The 22,122-nt window shown below is 48.3% G+C and overlaps 1 protein-coding gene across 2 annotated transcripts in view; it reads right to left on the reverse strand.

The window, feature by feature from the left end:
• Nucleotides 1–911: 911 nt before the first annotated feature.
• The window catches only part of RTN4R (reticulon 4 receptor), a 79,934-nt gene continuing 58,723 nt past the window's right edge, over nt 912–22,122 (reverse strand). For both annotated transcript variants that reach the window (XM_069795445.1, XM_069795444.1), the window contains exon 2: nt 912–2,942. In XM_069795445.1, coding sequence (XP_069651546.1) covers nt 1,513–2,942 — 1,430 coding nt within the window. In that variant the 3' untranslated portion in view covers nt 912–1,512. The remainder of the gene's footprint in view (nt 2,943–22,122) is intronic.

Consider the following 22,122-nt stretch of genomic DNA (forward strand, 5'->3'; position numbering starts at 1 on the left):
TTCTCTGGCCCGCACTACATGCCACCTGCATGTGACAGGCTGGTCTTGCATGCATAGACCTCAATATCTCAACAGTCTTCCTGAAGAGCGGAGCGCAGAAGAAAATGTATAGTTTGATAAGGAAAAGCAACCTCCTGGCAAACTCTCTGCCCAACCCTGCCGTAACCTGGAGTACATGCAGAGTGCACGGGGCGGCTTTCTGCAGTACAAGGAGTACACAGCTAGAACTAGGCAGGTGCTTTATTGCCCACTGGGTGGTATGGGGGCACCCAGACATCAACGGCTTCATTTTCACAGCATCCCGAGGTCGAAGATGGGGGTCATACAGAAGTTGAAGTCACTGGCACAGTGACTCCATGCCTGGTGGCACAGCCAGGAACGGACACCAGCTCTCCAGCACAGCCAGCCCGAGCTGCAAGGCCAGGAGCTGCATGTCTGGGGAGACAGATACACCCTATTCCATAAATCCAAGCTCCACTCTGAAACGGCTTTCTGGTTCATTAATTACAGAGCTGAGTCTAGTTATCTGTGCATATCAGAAGAAAAATGGCCCTGCCTGACTTCTTGGGATTGCTGACTAATGTTCCTCTACCTGCAACCTGGAGTCCTCAGCTCCAAGGTGCTGGGCTCATATTTCCTGCTGTTCTGAGCATACTGAAATATGAATGATGTTGGGTGAATTCATGGGACAGCTTCGAAGGGAAACAGGAGCATTAGCAGAGCATGTTTCATGCAAGGAAACCCTTTGTTGGCACCACTTAAAGATTGCATAACCCTGCGGAGTATGTCTTATTTATTACTGTCGTGTTAAACGCCCAACCTGCCTTCAGATCACGGATTACTCAACATCCTTTTAATTTTTCAGCTTTTCAGCTGGTTAGCATACCTCACCCCCTTGCAGATGACAACCATTTAGCAAAAGAAATCTTTATTTTATATTTTTTTTGTATACTTGTACACAAGTAAAATAAAATGCATATCTATATATACTGCAATCTTGTGAAGGAAAAGGTAGCATTCTTTAACAAATGCTGCCCGTAAACATGGTGTGATGGAATGAATACGGAAAAACTGCAATATTCATAAACATAGGATTAAAACAGCATCAAATTCATTACCTCTGCAAATGGGAACCTGCAATACTGTTCAGTGTGATGTCAAGTTACAAACAGATTTTAGACATTCTTTTCAGAGCATTTCTTACACTTTTTTTTTTTTTTTCCTGTAAATAAACCGTATTTCCTTTACCATCTGCTGTAGCAAAAGCTGCTTTGTGGGCAAGTGCAGTTCCGAAGACCAAAGGTATAATTCACAGGTTTCAGGACAAATAAATTATGTACATCTTGGTGTTTGTCTTTTGTGTTTTTTGTTTTTTTATAAAGGCATCCAGTTAACTTTTGTGTAACAAAGCTTTCTCAGGGTGGATGGTAGTTTTGCTTTTGTTTGCAACATTTATGGAGGTCAGCAAAAGTCTAGTATTAAAGTGTCATCAACCCAGGAAAAGAGTTAATTTTAGCAGAATAACAGTAAGCTCCACACCAAGGGGGGGATCAAAAGGCTTAGGCTGAGCTGTAACGTGGAGCTGTTTCCTTGCTGGGTGAGGCGGCACTGGGCCTTTGATTTGTTCTTTTTAGAGCAGCCCTGCCTCTTTTTGGTTGGGACTGTGGAAGGTTCAATAGGCTCTAGAAATTCTGGTTTCAACTTGGTCAATGGAGGGTCTACAATGCTGGGGAAGGTCCCAAAGGGGGAATCGTTTATTTGCTTGTTGCTGCCATTTTTGGAAGGGTCCGTCTCAACGTACTTGGTTTTGGACATGTTCTCCTTGTCCTTGAGAGGGTTGTTGGAGGATGGCCGGCTGCTGTGGGAAGAAGGACCTGCCTTGCCTTTAGCTTCGTAAATAAAAGACTTATCTGTTTCTGGCTGGCAGCACTTCGGGGAGCCGTCGTGGGAACCAAGAGGAGGGACCCCGGTTGGCAGTTTACCAGATCTGGTCTTAGTGCTAAAAACGCTTGTTCGTATCTGGTTGAAGGAGTCGACGCACCCTTCCAAGTCGGCGCTCTGCAGCCTTTTGAGGTCTCTCCCTGCCAAGCGGGGGGGAAGGTGGCACTCCAGCTCCGAAGACGATCCTTTAAACTGCTTAAACCAATTCCAGAGGGACCTAGCCTGGCAGTCACAGATCCACTGGTTGCCATTCAAGCGCAGGTACTGGAGGGACACCAGGGGAGCCATAGTCTCCCCCGTGAGAACGGTCAGGTTGTTGTTAAACAGATACAAGGTCATCACTTTCCCAAGGTCATGAAAAGACCGGCGGTGGACCAGGCTGACTCTGTTCTGGTGCAGAAGCAGCCGGTCGAGGTTGATGAGCCCGCGAAAGACGTTCTCTGACAAGCTCTTGATTTTGTTACCATGCAAAAACAGGTAGGTGAGGTTTGCGAGATCTATGAAGGTGTCATCCAGCAGGTTCTGTAGATTATTATCCTGAAGGTAGAGATATTGCAAGGAGAACAACCCTCGAAAAAGCCCTGTGGAGAGCTCCAGGAGCCCACAGCGATCCAGGTGTAAGGTGTGGAGGTGAACAAGACCCCGGAAAGTGACAGGGTTGATGGATTTCAGGTTCGTGTTGTCGCTGAGATCCAACTCCTCCAGTTTGTTGAGCCCATAGAAGGCTCCGGGCTCAATGAGGCTGATGTTGTTGGAGTGGATCCAAAGAATCGTCATGTTGCGGCAGGAGGTGAAGCTGGTAGACCTCACAAGGGTTATCTTGTTGTTGTGCAAGAAGATGCGCTGGCTCTGGATGGGTATCTCAGTGGGGATTGCTGTCAGTCCTTGCTGCTGACAACTTATTGTAATCTTCGGTTCACTGTAGCATACACACGCCCCGGGGCAAGACTCCACTTCTGACTGGATGTTCAAGCAAAGCACCAAAATCAGCAGTTTGCTTCCTAAAGGATAACAAAAATAGTATGCAAATTAGCCAGGGTCATGGGAGAGCTCTTTTCTTTGCAACTAATAGATGAGCCTGAAAATCACCCTTCTAAGTGCGTTACCACTAACCACAAACTACATATGCCAGGGGAGCCAAACAATTAAAAAGCAGAATTAAAAATGCTCTACCACTCAACGCAATAGCTAAAATCAATATACACTTGCAGTGACAAAGTTTGAGAACCTCCTCAGCCTTTCACACTTGGGAGGCCTCTGACTTTGGTGGTGAGAGTGATCATCATCATGTATTTGCATCATGGGTCCTGAATGCACATCTAACATAAGCCCGGTTCCAGAGACCTTACCTCTGAGCAAAGGGGCTGTCTTCTGGGGGGCCATTTGTCTCTGCCACAGGCATATTTAGCACAGTTCAGCCTATGGGAAAGCATCTGCCCAGCCATGGCCGATGCCTGCAGCCACGGGGCTGTACTAGGCACCTCTGCGTCCCACTGCAGCAGTGCCACCAGCTCCTTGCTTTCTGGGATCATTGAACAACTCTCCAAAACAAGCAGGTGTCCCCAGATTGCACTCAAAATGTAAGACGGAGATGTGGCTTTTGTGACTTTCCATGAACAATTTCAGACTGATTTGGTCTTCCCGTAGGAAATAACTATGAGGGATTCCCAGAATAACTTACAGGTCAGACCTGCCTGTAGAGGTCTCAAGGCCAAGAGCATCCTTTCCTTCTCTCGGTCAAACCTTTACACCACATATTCTTGCTTCCCTTCCTCTCTCCCCCTTTTTCCCTTTGAATCTGTGCAGCCACCAAGGAAGAGGAGAAAACAGCACATTTTTCCATAGAGGGCAGATAGGCAGGGATGGGCAGAGGCTCTGCATCTTCTGGAAGTGGACCTGGGAGGGAGGGTTAGTGTGAACCTCCAGCTGAGACACCTGCAGAGATACCTGCTGTTCCCTACCCATGGTGGGGAAGGTGGGGAAAAGAGGCAGTTTCAGCAGTGTTTTCCCAGCAATTAGCAGCAAGTAATTAGATTGCTTCCTCTAAACCGCATACGGGAGCTAAAATGAATGGGCAGCAACTGTAACAGCGGGAGGCTCTGTTTGTGAAATACCACGTGCGAGCAGGGACACGTGTGTCTCCTTCCCAGCTCATCACAGCACCTCTGGCAAAAAGACACGTTCCTCCCCATCGCTGGGGATCACCAGCCCAGGGACAACAGCAGCTTTCCCTCTTCACTGTTGTGGGAGGTTTTTTCTTCCTTAAAAGACTGCAAATATTGTTCAGGCATGTTGATGCCTCATTACACCTTAAGGTAAAATAGCAGAGTTCAAAAAGTCAGGCAGAAAAGGACAACGATGCAGAATGGGATAAACTGGGGAGACTGGAGAGCGCCCGGTCGCATCCAGCCACACGTGCGGCGTGCTGGCTCCCATAGGGCCAAATCCTGGAGACAGCGGCTGCATCTCACAGAAAAGGCTGAAAGGCAATCATGTTGCTAATGAAATCACATCATCTTTGCATCGAAGTAGCAACTTCAAACCCCAACAATAAAGGATTAAATCATACAGAAATCTCACCAAACTGTTTACTGAAGCAATAACAAATGTTATCGGAGAAGCCAAGGTGGGAAAGTTGCTTTTCTGCAATAACAGGCTGGGATCCCAGGCCTGAGTTTCAGTCTAGTCAAAATAATTCACCATGTGCAGGTAATAAATCTGTGGTGATCCAACAGTCCAATATAGGCGGGAGACTCCTATATATCAGAGTCCACATGGGAGAAAAAATAAAAGCTCAGCATGCAGAGATAATTTGAGCCTGATATTATTAGCTGCTGAGCATCCCTGGAAGGCAGTGTGTTGAGTGCAGTATTATGACACATTCTGGCTGGCTTGTCATGTTTTGACATATCACGTCCCATTGTATGGAGCAAAGTAACACGAGACAAGAGAAATCCCTTGCTGGAGACATGTCACACCAAGAGGAGCCTCCTGGGAAATTAAAACAAAGGCTGGCAACTCTCTGACCAGCACAATTCCTCACCAGGTGATAATGAAAACCCGTAGCCAGAGAAATAGGACTTTCTGGAGCCTCTTTCTTTAGTTTTGCGATTCAGATGATGGGGGCCCGGGGTGGCTCTGGAGCAACAGGATTCACCTCTCCACTCAATACCACCCACCCGCTGCAGCAAACCAGCGCTCGGGCTGCAGACACCGCTGCAGGCTCCACGGCTCTTCCCAGCTGCTCCTCTCCGCCTTGGCAGTACTGCAGGGGCTACAGCCTACTCAGGGAAAATCCAGCCACAACCCAGATGCATCCCACATGCCTTATAAATATGTGACACGCTCACAGCAGAGTGAATGCAAAGATCCATTCCTATGGGAGAGGAATCACAATGACAACACTCCTGTTCAAGCTCCAGCCAGGGGAGCCAAGTGCATAATAAATATATGTATACATGGGGAGAGAAAGAGAGAACATGAAGCAGCCAGCAGAGAACAAGCCACGCATATGAATGCCACCCTGCCCTGTGCCACCCCCTCCTGACAGCCATGCTTCTGCACCCTCTGGATCACTCGTGCATTGAGCGTGGACCACCAGCCCTTTCCTACGGAGAGAGCTGCTGGGGCCGGCCAAGGTCCCGTCCCAGCTTTTGGGTGCGCGCGAGGCTGGGAGCACGCTACAGCTTCTCCCCAGCAGAGAGGAGCAGAAGGGAAGGGGCAAATCCTGCTCCCCTCTGAACCACGGCTTTTCTTCTCCTGCTGCCGATGCCTCTGAGGCTGCCGGGAGCTGTGAGTCAGTGGCACTGATAGCCGGCTGCCAGTGGAGCAGCATAGGGAAATTAATTACAGGCAGGGCTAGCCTGTGTGCTTTAATTAGGGACCTGGTGTTCATGAGCTGCTCGGATTAGCTCCTTCCACCGGAGACAGTTACTGTCAATCATCCCCCGAAGCCTTTTTCCAGTTAGTTTCCCGCCGCGCAGCTCAGCCACGTCCTGACCGACCCATGACAAGCTCAGCACCCAGCAGTCGTCAGAGGCTCCCTGGCCGGCGCAGGGCCTGAAGCGAGGGCAGGAGTGGGTGCCGTCCGCAGACAGCCTTGGGAAGCCAAGGTGCCCCTCTCTTCCCGGGCCAGACTGGGGTGTGCCGTGGCAGAGACCGGAGGGACCGTGCCTTGGACTTCCCCTGCTCCTCCAAGGAGCTTCTCCACCACTGGTGTTCAACCAGTAACTGCGCCTTGTGCTCGGTGTGTCCCAGACGACAGTGGCCACCAAGTGCCGTGAACCAGCCAGACCCTGCGCCAGGATAGTTTCATCTGTCCGAGTCCAGGCAAATATTACCTTGCTTTTTTCTGACCAGGTGCCAAGTGACCACTTTAGGACAGGGATGAGCACAAGGCAGGGCCCTGGGACAGGAAGGTAGCCAAGACCTGGCATCAAGGCACGTTAACACAAATGCACAGTTTTAGGATGGTCTGAAGCACAGCAGAGCTTGTTCCTGTCTGCCCGGAATATACCCTCATATTTTAAGGTAATCTCTTACTCTAGGCCAAGCCCTGCAAGATCAAGACAGACCAACAGTATCACTGCCCTGTGCCCCGGGGGCTGGAGCCCATCAGCTGGAAACAGGGACCTGTTTCAGGGCCCGATGTCATGACTCAAAGCACAGACCCAAGTCCCTTTACGCTGAACCAAGCACCGCGGCATGGCGTGGAGCATCACCTCACTGAGCCTCGTGCTCTAGCACAGAGCTGGGGCCATAACGCAGGGGAAGGAGCTGGAGCACTGATCCGGGGACTGTACTGCAGAGGTGTGTGCAGCAACTGGGCACCCCAGTGCCCATCAGCTGGGCACCCCGGCACAACACCAGGCGCTCCACCTTCTTCTGTTCTCCTCCCCACCTCCCCTTGTTCCTCCCCCTTTCCGATGACCTCCTCCTTTGCAACCACCATGTCCCAGGACTTGTCCAGCTGAGGGCAAGGCAGCACCCAGGCAAAACAGAGAGGCTGGGATACATCCTGGCCGTGCCCAGAGCCTGTACACTGTCCTGTACGCCACGCTGCAGCTTGTTTCCCTTGGCACAAAGCAGAGGGGAAGGATGAAGACCTTCAGGGGCTGGCCAGGCAAAGGTCACACAGACACAGCTTGGAACTTGCCAGGAATAGTGTGAGTATCGTGGCCTTCTGCTCCTCTTGGGAGGCACCAAGTATCCATGATGCTGAGGGGTCCCAGTGGGTGCTGCCCTGAGCAGAAAGGTCAAAGCCCTAGTTCGGGGCAGATGACGAGAATCCAGAGGACCTGGGCAGAAAGAGCCCAGTTACTCTGCAGCCTGGCTGGCATGGGCAAATGCCATCATTTCTTTTCTTGGAGCTCTGGGTTCAGCTCTGGCTTTGGGCTCCTTCCTTTTCCAGGAAACACACACCCTGCCCTTAGGCCAGAAGTACAGGAGAAATTCACTGGTACCACAGGGAGAAGGGAGGTCAGAAGGTACCCTGCGTGCCTGTTCCCAGAAATACATGCCAAGCCCAGCTCCCAGCGGGGAACTACAGCATCCTTCCCTTGACCTCCCAGATAAATCCAACCGGAGTTCTGCGTACACAGTGTGCTCCCACCACTGCCGACTGACTGACACCGGACCCTCAACCACCTGCTGGACTCTTCCACCTTCAGGACTCAACCTTAGTGCCCATCCCTGAGAAAAAGGGTCTTGGTGTGACATCCATTCCCTCATCTCTTAGACAAGAAGCCACTCCTACCCCTTCCAGAATATGATTAAAACTTAACTGGATAGTTCCAGTCAAAAGCAAAAGATGAAAGAAAATCCAGTACCTGGAACCTTCAGTCCCTCCAAGACGTTGGCTTTGAGTTTAGCATTTGTTCCTCCAGAGCTTTCTTAAAAGCCAGAAACCTCCTTCAGTCAAACTGCCGCACTTCCCCTTTGCCATCTCAGAAGTGTTATGACTCATGGAACTGGGAAGCAATTAAAGTGGGTCCATTATCTGTCTTTCCGCTAGTCCCCTGTGCGATCGCGTTGTCAAACATGGCAATTAGAAAGAAAAGGCTCCGGGGGCCTCTAATAGATGCTTTGCAAACTTTTTAAGAGGCCAAAGCAAAATGCAATTTTCTGCAGTTTGCAGAGCCGTGGCCTTTCTCTGCCGCTCTGCACTTGTCTCTATTGATTTGGAGATATTATAATGCGGCTTTCCTACAGTGGAGGGTCAATAATCATTTGAATTCTCTCCTGGTTGGACATAAAGGGAGTACTTTACAATACAAAGCCTTTTGCTGATGCACACAGCATTTTGCCTTTGTTTATAGTACGGAGACACTATAGCTGCTTAATTCCCTGTTCTGAACAGATATTGTTTGAAATTCAGCACATCGCTTTGAAAGACACTCTGCAAAGCAGCTTCAGCGTCTCCTGCTTTGTCCTGTGGCCAAAGGTGGGGTCTATGCGTGTGAGTGTGTGTGTGCCAAAAGGAAGAGGGCAGCACTTTTACGCATTTCAAGTCAAAGGAGAATTGAGAGGTTTATGAGGAAGGAGAATTGGTTTGGACTAGTCTCACCCCAGGCTGGAGTTTCCCTCCCTTTTGCCTCCTCCCTCCGCTTCGGAGCGGTAGGCTGGTTCGTGACGGTGCAGCTGGAGCGGCTTTAGAGTGAGAAGGAGAGGAGCGATGCTTTGCCACCACACAAGCACCTGGGAGAAGCAACCGGTGTCCCAGCCCTGGGGAACTGAGGACCTGGAGCAGGTACGAACAGACCAGGTCTCAGCACACAGGTGCCCGCTGCCCTGCAAGCATCCTCAGGCAGCTGCCTGGCAGCCAGCTGCAGCAGAAAATTCTGGGGCTGTTGCAAGTCCTGTGGCGTATCTGCAGCTCCGTGGGGATGCGGGGGTGTCAGGCACCCCTCTCGGGGTGAACGGTCAGTGGGGACATGGGGAACGCAGCTCCGTGTCTGCTCTGGGGCGCTGAATTGCTCTCCAGGCTCGGCTGACTGGGTCAGCTCCATCTCCGTGGGCCACTGCCGGAGCTCAGAGCCCCAGCTCACACCAAAACACCTACGCCCTGTTCCAGTGCCGAAACCCAGCTGCCTAAAAATAGGCGGCTAATTACCTTTTAGACACCCTTGAGGGCCTGAGATGCCAACACTTCTGCTGGCAGATTTGACGCAGCTCCTCTAGTAGTCCTGTGCTCTTCCAGCCGCTGGAGCTGGGTCTGATATAAATGGCAGCAGGCAGCAATGTTTAGGCACCTGAACGCCAGCCCTAACTTCTATAGGTACAGTCTCTGATCCCACATGCCCTGGGACTGCGTCCAGATCCATTAGCCTTTGGGACTGTAGTGCTCTTCATTCCCTTTGGCAGTACAGCCTCAGTCCTGCTCTTTGGTATATCCAGCCTCTACCCTGAACAAGACAGGATTTCAGCAGAAAAAATACCATGCGTGGTCAGAAATGAAAGGTCATTTCCATAATGCATCCAGGCAGGGGATGGAGGCAATAGATGTGCCATTTCCTAACTTCTAGGTGTTCATCTTTTCCACCTAAATCATACTCCCTTAATGTGATTTTTGGACTTAATATTGCAGGGATATTTTTAAGGGAAGAAGGTAAAAGCGAGTTATATCATGTGCAATTCTTAGAATCCATCCTCACAAATCTCCAGAGGGGTTTGAATGCTGATTCTTCAGCACTGCTTAGGGCTGAGCTACACGACTCATTACGTGAGCTGAGTGCAGCACAAACCTTAACCAGGGCAGCTCCATCCGTTCGGAGGTGTGTGCCCAAGCAGCTCCCGGACGGCGGTGCTCCCCGTCCCTGCAAGGGGCTCTCCAGCGCTCCCAGCATTTTGGCAGCAGCGTCAGTTTAGCCTAACAACACTTGGGCAGGGTTATACTTTTGGTGGTTTGCCAGCATTTCCCTCAGCAACATCAGGGAGAGAAAGGAAAAGGTGATAGTTAACTATATTTCATCCAATTTGAATAAGAATTTGATGAGGAGCAAAAAAAAACCCCACCAACCAGTCTCTTCTCTAGCCAGAGGGTTTTCCTCCTGCTGAATTTCAAAGGCTTGCTGCAAGCCACGGAGGTGTGAAAGAGTCTCAAAGAAAAGGTCACCAGAAACCTTCAGAGGGGAAAATATCAAGGGATTTAAATACAGGAGTCATTAGGTCCCTGTATAACAATAACACTAATATAAATTACTATAACCTAGTAATGCCCTGTGAGGCCACGAAATGAGAACGAGAAAAGCCCTCGGTGTAATACAAGAACGTGAGAAGAGCTGCACAGAGTCAGACAAGAGCCCATTTGGGCTGGTCTGACACAGTGGTCAGGAGCAGATGCGGACGGAAAGGCAATACTAAATGGTGTGAGCACTGCCCTGGCATCTTCTCCAAGCCCCGTGCAAACAGTGTCCCAGGGCCTGCCTGAGGCAGAATTTCCCTGTCTCCTCAACAGACTATGAAACCTTCCTTCCAGTCTCTCAGGTTTTCTCCAAGCCCTAGGTCATTGTATGAATGCTGGTCCAGACATTTTTGCTGTACTTCTCTGCATCTTTTCCAGGTCCTCTTCACTGTAGGGGTGGGAGGACGATACTTGGGATGCAACTGCAGCATGGACTTACACAGAGGTTTAGCTGTCCTGCTCTGTCCCTTACAGCTCCTGCACTTTGCCTGCCATCGTTCAGCATCAAGCTGAGCTTTGCAGAGAGCCCTCCACAAAGTCCCCAAGATCACTTTGCTGAGTGGCAATAGCTCATTTAGAGCCCATCATTGTGTTTGTTTAGGTAAGGGTCTGGGCTGTTTGCCAGTGTACATTACTTTGTATTTATAAATGCTGAATTGCATCTGCCATCTAGTCTGTGGTTATGAATTTTACCGTGAAACCCCTTGCTGCAACAAATCATGTGCCCAAATATCCACTTTCCTTCAAGCAGAAATATTATCATAGTTCACAGTTGTGCCCAAATCTTAAAATGTAAGCTGGCTGTAAGCGGTGACATCCTCCTGATCCAGCAGCCAGCTGTAGCAGTAGTTCACAGAAATAAGGACTTGGTAATCCCTACCTATCAACACAGGTTAAAGATGCTCCTTAAAATGGTTTACATAAAAAGAGGAATAAACTTTGCTGGCATCTTTGAGATGAGGTTATTCTCTCAGGCATTAAAAAGCTGACCTAGTTATCACTGTTTCCTATGGATAGGCATAGGAAAACCCTATGGATATCCTAGGCCATGCTTCAACGAGTGCACTTGCCAGCTCTGTGCTCTGCCATCTCACCTGGTGGGACTGAGTCTCTGCCAATTCTATCAGCAGAGGCAGAATTTTCCACTGTTCTCATGTAAGATGTAATAAATCTGCATGTTTTCCATCTGTCCTGTTTCCAACTATCTATCGCATATCTGGAAGGGAAAAGCTTATGACCTTTTAAAGGGAAAAGCTTATGACTTTAAAGTAAAAACATGGAGAATTCCTGTAGAAAAGGCCTCCTATGTGGGTTTATACCATTCAGTCCTGGGCCTGACACCATTCAACCCTGGTCCTTCCCGTGCAGATAGTGTAGGTCCCAGCTGCTACTGGCCCATCCAAACTCTCCCAGTATTCCCTTTTTCTTCCTCTGGTTTCCCCAGTGTATGCAGAAGTGTGTCCCCTTTCAGGATGTGATCATGTATGGCAGCTTAACACTGGAATAACCACGGCCGTGTTCAGCTCTCCTAAAGACATAATGCAAAGTCTTGGCATTGCCTTGCTCCTGGCCCTCTCTAGTGTCCCCTCCACCAGTGTGACACCACCAAGGTCCCTGCACCACGGCTTCCCCCAGGCCAATCTCAGCATCAGCCTTTGTACTCAGTAGAGCAGATGGGATTTGTAGGGATCTGGCTCCGAGCAGGTGAATTTGACATGATACCGTGCCAGTTACCAAATACAACGGCAATAGCTCGAGGAGAAGTAAAAATCTCATGCAGGCATCCAATGCAGGGGACAGTCCGTGACAAAGGCAGAAGTCCAAGGCAAATATCTGATGTGGAAGTCAGATGAGAGGTAAGAGGTCTGGGCAGAAAATGCCCGCTGCCCAAAGGGAAGGTGAAAGCACATAGCCTGGAAGAAGCATTTGGGGCACTGTGGGAAAAATGAGCATGAAGGAGGCAAATGGAAGAGGACGGGCAGGAAGGCTGTGGGCTTGCTGCAGGAGAGCCAGCAGAACAAAGACAGACAGACAGCCGTGAGAGCCTGCAGGTACAAGCTGAACTCTCCAAATCTACCTGTCATGAACTCATCTTGGACCACCACTCTGGACAACTGCTATGATCCTAATCCACTACACAGAGCTGCAGTGGTGCCCTGACTGCAGAGCTGAGCTTGGCCAGACTGAGCCCAGTGAGCCAAAGAGTAAGTAAATGGGCTCCTTCCTGACAACCTGGGAGAAATGTCACCCCTGCGTTCTTTTCCAAGTCACGGGCATCAACGGCCACGGTATTATCATAGCTATCCCTGCCACACTGCCTTCTGCAAAGCTTCATATGACTGAAATCCAGACCCAGCCCAGTAAAAATCCTAGCAGATCCCAGCTTGCCTAAGAAAGCAGACCAAAACAAGCTGTGATCGGTCCCCAGCACAGCGGGTGAGGGCATCATAAGTGGTCACGATCCTCATTTCCATCTTATCCAGATGGGATGCATCCAGCACATTGCATGAACAGGATCATCTATGATATAGCCACCATTCAATCCTCATACTGTGAAGAATGAAGTGAGAAAATATGCATTGTGAATCACAACTACCTCCTACAGAAGTTAGTATTATCTGTGCCATATTTGTAAAAAATCAGGGACAAACGGGTGTCCAAAGGAAGTAAACTCTGCTTCCTGAGATGACTTAGATCTCCCATGGAGCCCAGAGCGTCTCAGGAATGCTTCAAAACATTATTACTAAGAAGCAGAGTTTCCTGCGTATCCGAACCTGGCACTGGTGAAGGCACTGTGTGCGAGTGACTCACAGAAAGGAGAGGTAAAGCTCCAGATGGCATTTACACCTGCTCCCCCCCAGCCATCTGGGACTGCACCCCACCTGGCAGCGGCAAACCCTACCCCCACATCTTCAGCACTGGAACTGCCCCATTGCACTAGGCAGCATTTTTCTCGGTTTTCCTCTAAAACGGCACTTCGCTCTGCTTTTGCTTACAGACCCAGCATCTGCAGATAAAGTGGAGTGGAGGAGTGAGGTCTAGGAAAGAGCCTGGAAGGAAAAGTTGCTCCAGAAATTTCCCATGACCTCGGTTTGGTCGTCTGCGTGGACGTGGACAACCCTTGCAGCTAAAGAAACAGCTCGGGAGCCAATGCCCCAGGCAACACAACGGGACAGGGAGAGGGAGAGCATTTTAATTTCCGCTTTAGACGCAACCACTTTTTCAAAGAACAGCTAGGACTGAAAACATGAGAGCAGCCACAGGTGACTGAAGTTCGTATTTCTCTACCCTGCTCACAACCTGATGCTCTCCTTGCCGAGCCTGGATGACCAGAGCTCTCCCCCCGCCCCGTGAGCTGTGCAGAGTGGAGTAGCAGAGCCATGCAATGAGATGTAAGGGCTCTACCCCAGAGCTGCCTTACAGCGAGCTCTGTGGTGCAGACAAGGGCATTTCTCAGCATTCCCCTGGACGCCTGGCCCCTCCACCCAGGCGGTGGGACCGGAGCCCAGCCTGGCCGTGCTCCCCCTCTGCCTCCGTCCCCCGTCTCTCCTGGCATCCCTCCCAGCTCCCTGGCATGCACCCCGCTACGTTCACAGGGCCCATTCTTGCTTTCCCAGATAAAAGCTGGGACTGATTTTTAATAAGTGTGCAAATTCAACCGCCGCTGTCTTTATCGGGTGTCGGCTTTGTCTCCTTCGCTGTTTCAGCATTAGACATGCTTGCCTGCCCTTCTGCAGCTCTCTCATCCACTCTCGCCAGATAAGAAACACAACACCCACAACTCTATAAACATATTTCTCTGAGATGCGCAGGTTCTATGAAGCCAAGCTAAACAAGAGTACAATAGGACGCTAATGATACACCTTTCTGTTTGTGTGGAAATCGGGAAGCGAGCGATGGGGAAAGGATCCCAGCCTGCAGCCGAGGCAAGGCTCGAGCCTCGCTGAAGGCAGCAGTGCCTAGTGCCCGGCTGAGCTACCCACATCTCCTACAACAGGTATCCACCCCGAGTTCAGAGAGCCCAGCGTATACCACCGGGAATTTGCACCGGATTCCCATGCCGAAAGCCCTCCGTTCAACGTCCAGCCTTTGGGTCTCATTACAGCTACAGTAGATTACAGCAGCTGCCTGCTTTTTAATCAAGGTGGATAAAAACTCTCTGTTCAGACTTCGGCTTCCCCTCTTTATCCAGAGATCATGTTCATCCATTTCACCACTACAGGGCATTAAATGTTCATAATCACCTGTTATCCAATATGGCCCTTAAATCAATTTTAGAGTCGCTGCCCTCGAGCAGGCAGACTCCCAGCCTGACGGAGTGGCCTACATTCTGCGCTCCGAGATGGATGACCGAGCATTTAGCTGTATTAAAATTCACGTTGTTTCACTGTTGCCAGTCTACCAAGCAATTGCAATTGCTCTGCATTAGAGACTTGCCTTCATCATTATTTATCATGGCAAAATTTGAGTCAGCTGCAAACTTTACGGGCAACTAATTTATATATATTTTCCGGATCATTCATGAAAATAGTGAAATATACCGAGGTGAAAGATGAATCCTGCAAAGCTACCGTGCAAGCAGTTTGTTCGGCAATGATCCTCCGACAACAATTGCATTTTGAGAGCTTTTAGCTGCCTGTTTCTTAATGCATTTAATAACTGTCCATTGATCCAACAGAGAATATATTTTTGACCAAGTAAGACAAGTGCCTGACATAAGTCTAAATATATTATGAAAATCCAGATACATGAGCAGAGACTGGTTTTTTCTTTGTCCACATCTAATACGCAACGACATTAGTCCATGCCTGGGGCTTGTTGGCATTGTGGCAATATGATTAATAAAAAATAGTGACAGCAATATCTTTAAAAACAATATAAGAAAAAATTAAGAACTCGACTGGGTTTAAGAATACTTTCTGGAAAATCTACCAGAAATCAAACCTGGAAATTAACGGTATTTCTATGTCTTTGATCTTTAGCTACATTAACATTTCTGCTTTCTCCCGCAGCACTCAGATCGAACCGAAGAGCCTCTCCTTACCGCCTGGGCTTTCCCACTTGCTGCTTTAAACTAGTGGTGGGCACCGGCCTTCCCTGCCTCTGGGACTCCCCTGGTTTTCTGATATTTATAAGGAATTAGTACTGGGACCTTGTCAGCCAATTCTCACAGCGCTCCCATGCACAGTCCTTAGGAAGAGCCTTGCACATCCATCCACGGCTGGATTACCGTCACTCTCCATAAACCACTCCTGACGGATGGTGTCTCACCTCAGCTGGGCATCCCTCTCCAGAGATGCTGCTTCACAGCCTCCACAGGCAAGGTGCTTAAGCACTCAGGATCATTTCAGAGAAAATAAAAGATTTCCTTAGCACTGACTCCGTGAGACTTGTTTTTCTCCAGGACCAGGTATTTATGTCACTCCACCACTGCCCTGTCAAACCGACAACCTTTCTTTACTCTTCCACAGCGGGCGAGGCAGGCACTGCTGTCCCACTGCCGGCCTTGTCTGAGAAAGGGATGTTGTCGCAACACATTTTGCTTCAGCCCCTGAAGCATATTACTTAATTAAAAGAATCAAACCATGAAGCTTATTGAAGGCAATCTTCATCCTGTAGCCAGGACCTGCAAATCTCCACGGGGACACAGACTTCACACCCTGCAGTTCAGGCACTCCATGCAGAGCAGTTTTAGTGCAGCAGGACTAATTTCCCCTAATACTAAGTGGCTATTAATATTTCATGATACTAAGTGAACTTTTTTTCCATTTCATTTGCCATCTTTATTTGTTTAATTCACCTCCTTCAGCACTGAGAGGGAGACCAAGGACCAACTGTCGATGTGGGGGAAATATGAATCATATCATCAAAGGAATTAACTGAAGTGAAAAAAGGAAGAAATTGGTCACATTGTGAATAGAAATTACATCAGAATCACAAAAATGCACCTGGGAAGCTCAATCCTGCAATAACATCAGGCACCAAAATGGTACCCGATAGGAAATATACATTTACAAGCAAAATATCCCATCTCTTACAGCCTGCAAAAAGCTCATCCCAGCATATTCACTGTTACTTTTTTCAGTGTTTCTCACACTTGATGCAAGCCAAGGAAAAAGAAGAGTAAATCTTGTGGATTTGGAGACAGAAAAAAATGACTCCTCATTTTCCCCTGCGCTCTTTTCCCTGCCAAAGTGGAAGCAAACTCTCCTCTCTCTGGGGAAATAGCTTGTGCAACTTCTGACAGGAGCAAGGACAAGGAAAGCAAACCCTGCTGGTTCCGACGGGTGCTATTGTCGTGGTTTAACTCCAGCCAGCAACTCAGCACCATGCAGCTGCTCACTCGCTCCCCCCCAACCCAGTGGGATGGGGAAGAGAATCGGAAGGAAAAAGGTAAAACTCGTGGGTTGAGATAAGAACAGTTTAATAGAACAGAAAGGAATAAACTAATAATGATAGTAATAACAATAATAAAATTACAATAATAATGGTAAAAGGATTGGAACATACAAAACAAGTGATGCACAGTGCAACTGCTCACCACTCATCAACCGATGCCCAGTTAGTTCCCGAGCAGCGATCTCCCCAGGCCAGCTCCCCCCACTTTATATACTGGACATGACGTCACATGGTATGGAATACCCTTTCAGCCAGTTGGGGTCACCTGCCCTGGCTGTGTCCCCTCCCAACTTCTTGTGCCCCTCCAGCCTTCTTGCTGGCTGGGCACAAGAAGCTGAAAAATCCTTGACTTAGTCTAAACACTACTTAGCAACAACTGAAAACATCAGTGTGTTATATCAAAATTCTTCTCATACTGAACCCAAAACATAACACTACACCAGCTACTAGAAAGAAAATTCACTCTATCCCAGCTGAAACCAGGACAGCTATCCAGACGACAAGTTTCAAAGAAGTGTGCTTTGTGCCAGCCTTGGCATACAAACCCCTTCAGTACTCTCACCTTCCAAAACCAAAATTCCACGAAAACTGCCCAGCAAACCATCTCAGCCCAGCAAAGCCCCTCCAGCCTTGTGTAAGGAACCAGGCCAGAGATCTTGCACAGGGAAACTACAAATACTTCAAGAGTAAAGCTAGGAATTTCAGATCGTCCTTTTCTTCTGGTGCCTCTGTCTCTGCCTTTCCTCCCCTAGGGATTTTTTCAGAGATGCAGTGTTAAGCAAACTCAGACAATCTCACCTTGATTACAGAGAGTCAGAAAGGCTCCAGCATTATTACTTACATCCTCATGAAAACCTACTCCCACCCAGGATTTAGATGCTGCCATTTCTGCTTCGCCATGCTTGGCCTCTGCCTTGCTATTTTCCTTCTAAGATGTTATTTGGGGTGACATCCCCTTCACCCCCACCTTTTGCTGACAAAACAGTCCAAAACAGCTTCCCTTGTTGGACAGCTCGGTCAAACCAGCACCATGCTGTAGCATCGTGTAACAAGCAGCAGCCTGACACACCAGGCAACTGGGGAAAGCGCACAGCACAAATCAGGTTGACAACAAAGGAAACTGCAGACAAATTCTGCACTGACTGATAAAATGCCACCTCAAGGAAGAGTCTTCCCAGTGCTTCAAGGACCAAGCCTGTGCCCTTTCCGAAGGAGGGCAATCTCTTCTTGGCTTTGCACCACTTTTATCCTGGTCTCTGCTGATGTGTATGCGCAGCAGCTCCTGCCTGCATCCCTCTCCTAGTCATTATCACAGAGCAGCCTTTCTTCTTCACCCTGTCACAAACCTAAGTCTTCCTCCGCCCTGAGCAAAGCCTTGCGCTTCCCTTCATTCACTATTTTGTACTTCTGCAGGGTCTGGCTGCCGGGAGGTCGGAGCCGTCCACACTCCCTGCGTCTCCAGCCGCGTGCTGGGTTCAGCTGGTGGCTTCAGCTGGTGGCTTCACATAGATCTTTCACTGATAAAATACATTCTGGATCTTTATTCTGCCCAGGTGATAGCATGCTTTGCTGAAGCCACCATGTGTCCCTCATCCTTAAGATAATGCTTTTTGAATCCCTAAATCCCCTTTATTATCAAAATATTCCAGCTTTTTTCCCAGCAGTCTAGAGGTCACCTTACTTTTTTTCCATTCCCAAATGTACGGTCTGACATTTGCTAATGTTAAAATCCGGCAGATATTTCTTTCTCCTCTCCTCTCACATGTTTAAATCCTGCTGAAGGTGACGCATGCCTCTTGGCCCTTATGTTAGTTGCTGGTGCCTAGAGGCTATTATCAGAGAACCGGCTAATCCCAGATTTGGAAGGTCCCTCCAGGGTTTCCCGTGACGAGGTAGGGGGTGGGGGGGTCTGATGGGTGGGTTTGTTCAAAATCGCTGCCTGAATTGAAATCAAACAAGTTCAACGTCCTCCCTTTCATCTTCCCTGGGACTCTGGCCAGCATCCCCGCATCTCCGGCTGGCCGGAGAGCAGCAAGGCGAGTGAATCAGCAACAGGGGCAAACCTCCCCAAGAGCTGCCAGCCCCTAAAATGCAACTGGCACAGCGGTTCTCCAACTCATCTCAGCTGCCTGTGAAGCTGATGGCACAGAAATTTTCTTGCCACTTGCCAGGGTGAGCGTGCACGCCTCCATCTCCAGGTGTTGAGGGACATCAGCGTGCAGGGGTTTGCTTGGCCAACTGAGTATGGAGAGGCTTGCGGGGGTGCCCGTTGGCCTACAGCCGTTTCACCCATAAGCCCAATGTGGTTGTCATATCCCCCAATGCCTGACTTGAGGCAGAGACCTGCACCTTCGTCTCCAGTTGGCTGGGCAAGGCACGCAGATGGACGACACGCACTACGGCATCAACCAACTCACTCCTGACACATTACGTGAAACAGCAATTCGTACTGGATTGGGGGAATGACTACTACGGGCTGAAAGATCCCAGTTGAAGCGTAATGTCAACTGGTTGATGTATCGAGAGGAGGACGTGTGCTGTGATAGGCCATTGGGACCGCTATTAGACCCAGACTCATTAGGCACTCTCATTAATGATCTAGATGAGAATGGGAGAAAATAGCAGGTTAATTAAATTTGCCCCTACTGAGCTGGTGAAGCTTTTAGCATTAGTGGGAATAGATAAATGACAGGGACGGTTGTGGAAAAAAAATGGCAGATTGATGTAGGCTAGAAAAATGCAGCTACTTCTGGGGAAAATGATCAGCCTTCCAACTAATCAGTGTGAAGGGGAAAGACTATAGATAAAAGAGGCATATCTGAGGAGCTGCCAGAGAGCTGCAAGATGATGGCTGATAATGAGTGAAGGGAAGGTGGTTTTCTTGGGAGTAAATTTTTGCTCTGTGCTTGCATTGCCAAATGTTAGTTCTTGCCTGGGGCTCCTAGAGACTATCAGAAAGAATACAATTGTTATTATTGATCGCCGTTACAACAGCTCTTAGGTTCTGATGTCCTTGCTTAACCAAAACACCAGGAAACTTAGGGAAGTGGTGAGAGAAGGAGCATTATCCACAGGTGAACTTGGAGGACCGGCTCTGTGCACAGGTTGAAATGTCTTAATTGTGTGTCCTAAGGGCTGCAGAATCCTGGAAAAATACTGGAGGAAGCAGCATAGCACAGTAAATTAACTCAGCTGAAGGAGGAGCAACTGCCCTACCAGGCCCTATAGCAAGGCTCATCAACAAGGAGATATGGAAAGACCACAGGGGAAAACACACTGTCCACCCTCTCTGTTTCAAATTTGAACCTCAGAAATGAGCTGTGCAATGGCAGGCTACCCCATGTAGTCTGGCTGGTACCACATGAAGACAGAGCTGCAGAGAGCCAGTGAACGAAACACGCGCCAGGTCAACCCTAGGCAGGTTGTTTGCAAACAGCTGGAAAAAAAACCCAAACAAACCAGAAAGTTTTGGACAAAATAGTGCCAGCTCAATTTCTGCATTAGATTGGAAGAGAGCATCTGGATGTAAAACCATCACCCAGACCAGCACAGCACCACAGGTCAAAGTTATTGGGCCTCCTTTTTGTCATCCTTATGCAAGGGAAGGGAAGGACATTTGGTGCTCCACAAAAAGAAATTTTTCAGGAGAAAAAGGGACATCAAAATATCACCTTTTAGAGGTATAAACACTCCCAGGCCATGACAGATGGGAATAAAAGCCCCCCCCCCGCCCCAGCTCTGCTCCACACAAGTCAGAACTTCACCAAAATCTGCCAACTTAAGCCAGCTGCAGTCCGAGTGCTCTGTGAAATAAGAGCAATGAACGTCAGGTCCTGTGACACACAAGAAATTTCTCTCCAGAGCAGAAGCAAATGTGAGAAAAAACTCTTTGAGAAAGAGGGAGACTAAGTGTACTTAAAACCATTTCTGAAGGGAGTAACTTCAAAAAAGAGAGAGAATATATTCAAGGCAAATGTGGAAGTCTGACTACTTAAAACAGCTACAGAAGAACAGAGACAAGGCAACATGGCAATCTCTGAAAAAAAATGTTAAGGCTTGATAGTAGCATTAATGCACAAAACCAAAGCAATTTTTCTAACGCTGGCAAAATAATTTCTACATGTCAGGAGGAGCAGACCCACAGCTTCCAGAACCACAGGAGCCCTCACGCCTGGAGGGGAGTTCAGCCATTCTCGATAATCACAACAATATGAGGGAAGCCCATGCCTGAAAGACATTTACAAGAGACTGAGAAGAAAATCTAAATGAGAAAGAGAGAATTGAAAAGCACTTGCAACAAGGGACACATAAGGTTTCTGCTAAGATGCTTGTAAGCTTTGGTGCATCTGAGACTTGCACAGCCTTGCAGAAATTAATAAATGGGTGATAGAGGGTACTGATTTAAAAAATAAACGTATATATAAATAAATGGTTGTCAGCTACAGACCACTCATTTGAATACAGATTGTGTAACCACTGATCAGACCACATCCAGACACAAGCAATTCAGCAGAGGAGACAAATGAAATACAAGAGGCGTGAAATCAGCATTTTTAACTTATGAGCTAGTTATAAACTACCTAACCCAAGAGAAGAAACCCTCAGGATAATAGGGATAGACCAAAAGGCTTCAATTTAGTTCTGTGTTGGATACGGAAGATACTGAGAATGTGTGGTACTTAAAGAACATACTAAATTGGCTTTGATGGAGCGGAAGATCCCACCCAGCCTTCCACACCAGTGACATATCCTCTGAAGGGACACATCAGCACCTCTGGCTCTTCTGCATTTGCTTCACCCACCCTTCTTGTAACAGGTCAGCTGGACCTCAGGGTAAGTTTACCGTCAATCACCCTGTCTCTGTGGACCATCTGAAATAACATGCAGAGTCGAGGAAAGGTATCATAGCTTTGTCTGCGATCATTAAGAACATTTCAAATTACATTTGCATGAAATTTGAACTAATGAATGCACTGACATGACATCAAGAAGGACCAACCTTTAAGAGAAATGGTTTGAGTTGAACTTCAGATGAAGTCACTGACCTGTTATCCCAAAAGAAAGTACAAATAGTCTGACATTTTATAGCATGGCCTCCCCAGTGACTCTGACATTAGAAAGAGAAAACAGCTTTAGACTACAAGAAGAGTTTACATCAGCTCCAGAAATCCAGGCTGACTGGAAACAACCAGGTCCAGTGCCATCCCAGTCACGTTCACAGCACTAGTATGCCAGTCTAGACTCTGGAAGAACTGAGTTAGAGAGGGTGGCCAAACACAACACTTTCCAAGCAAAAGCAGATGTTAATGGACTAGCTACCTAAGCAAAAATGAAAAAGTAAATTGAGATATTCTTGCATGTAAGGAGCCCACTATATATTTTTAGACATCTTCAACACCAGTGAGTTAGTGGACAGAGCATTAGAGAGATCCTCGGAAGACAGAAAGACTATTTAAAAGTGTGGAAAGCAAAGCCCCTGTGTATAAGTTGTGATCTTTAAACAAACAAGAACATCCCCCTTAAGACAATCAGCTGAAGCTCTCATTACAGTGTCACAAGATGATGCTTTTCACACAGCCTGTCTAGACTGGCCAGGCTCT

Source organism: Haliaeetus albicilla, chromosome 10, assembly GCF_947461875.1.
Source record: "Haliaeetus albicilla chromosome 10, bHalAlb1.1, whole genome shotgun sequence".
NCBI classification, from domain to species: domain Eukaryota; kingdom Metazoa; phylum Chordata; class Aves; order Accipitriformes; family Accipitridae; genus Haliaeetus; species Haliaeetus albicilla.